Source organism: Salvelinus sp. IW2-2015, linkage group LG16 (genome assembly GCF_002910315.2).
Source record: "Salvelinus sp. IW2-2015 linkage group LG16, ASM291031v2, whole genome shotgun sequence".
Classification (NCBI taxonomy): domain Eukaryota; kingdom Metazoa; phylum Chordata; class Actinopteri; order Salmoniformes; family Salmonidae; genus Salvelinus; species Salvelinus sp. IW2-2015.
Window position 1 is genome coordinate 36731280 of NC_036856.1, and position 1445 is coordinate 36732724.

Genomic DNA, 1445 nt, shown 5'->3' on the forward strand with positions numbered 1-1445 from the left:
GCATGCTGGAGTTACACCACTATACTACTGTCTGTCTGCATGGCTGGAGTTACACCACTATACTACTGTTGGGCTAGTACACACAAGCAGTGTGTTATGGATTCCAGGTTGATCACGGACCACACATCTCACAAATACGGCTCCTAAATAAAGTCCAGTCTGCATTAGTTTGACCTTCAGTTCTCTCTGGCATAGATATACAAGACAAAGACCGTAGCTGTCAAATATGAACGTGTTACCATAGACACGTAGCAATAAAATCTATAGTTACTGTACCATAGATATACAGAAACAGTTCTGCGTCCCAATTATTCTCAGAAATGCCCACAGAGCTGGAGAGGAGAATGTAGTAAGGATATGAAGAAAGAAAGCTATTTCAGAGTTCTGGGACATTTCTCATCTACAGCAGTAGTGTGTCCCAATGTACCCATAAATGCCTTCCCTTTGTGTGAAAACCCAGTGAGTAAAGCAATATGGTGGAAAAAACTATTTTGGATTATTGGAACATATGTCAACTATATGGAAATAATGCAGTATCCAGGAGATCAAGAACAGAAGAGAATGCAGTTTCCACCCACCGTTGATACAGCCGGCCTCATCACTGAAGTCAGGACAGTCGTGCACCCTGTTGCACTGCTTGGTTCCATGGATACAGGACCCATCACCACACTGGAACTCATCTGGACGGCAGGTCAGCAGAGCTGTGGAGGAGAGAACACACACAGAGAGAGACAGAGAGAGAGAGAGAGTGTGAGGGAGTCGAAATCAAGAGACCGCAAGAAAGAGACACAAATATGATGTTAATTCAACTGCTCATCATCCAACGTTCTATGTATCTCTCTAGTGATCCAACCCCAAGCTGGTATCCTATCAGAAAGAAAATGACCCCTGTGAAAAGATGTGTGTGTTTTATYGTGGGTTAGGCAAACACAGAGTGCATTCCAATTCAACAGTAATCACCCTCCGTTCTCCCCTTCTCCCCTATTCTCTCCCCTAACTCCCCTCTGGTCCAGAGAAATCCTGTGGAAATGAGAAGCTGGGAGGAGCTGTTTACCATAGAGATCCTATTAAATTACTAGACAGGCTATATCATAAACCCTCAAAGTTCCAGAATAGGATAAAATGGCAGCCATATGGGGTGGCAGGTAGCCTAGTGGTTAGAGCGTTGGGCCAGTAATTGAAAGGTTGCTGGATCGAATCCCCGAGCTGACAAGGTAAAAATCTGACATTCTGCCCTTGAACAAAGCAGTTAACCCACTGTTCCCTGGTAGGCTGTCATTCTAAATAAGAATTTGTTCTGTCCAAGAAACAAATTCTTATTTAGAATGACAGCCTACCAGGGAACAGTGGGTTACTGCTTTGTTCAAGGGCAGAATGTCAGATTTTTACCTTGTCAGCTCGGGGATTCGATCCAGCAACCTTTCAAATTAGCCCAACGCTCTTAA

The 1445-nt window shown here is 44.0% G+C and overlaps 1 protein-coding gene across 1 annotated transcript in view; it reads right to left on the reverse strand.

Moving 5' to 3' along the window:
* Window positions 1-1445, reverse strand: part of LOC111975489 (low-density lipoprotein receptor-related protein 8-like) — a 73510-nt gene that overhangs the window by 62009 nt on the left and 10056 nt on the right. The window contains exon 3 of the mRNA XM_070447438.1: window positions 579-701. Within this exon, the coding sequence (XP_070303539.1) occupies window positions 579-701 (123 nt within the window). The remainder of the gene's footprint in view (window positions 1-578; window positions 702-1445) is intronic.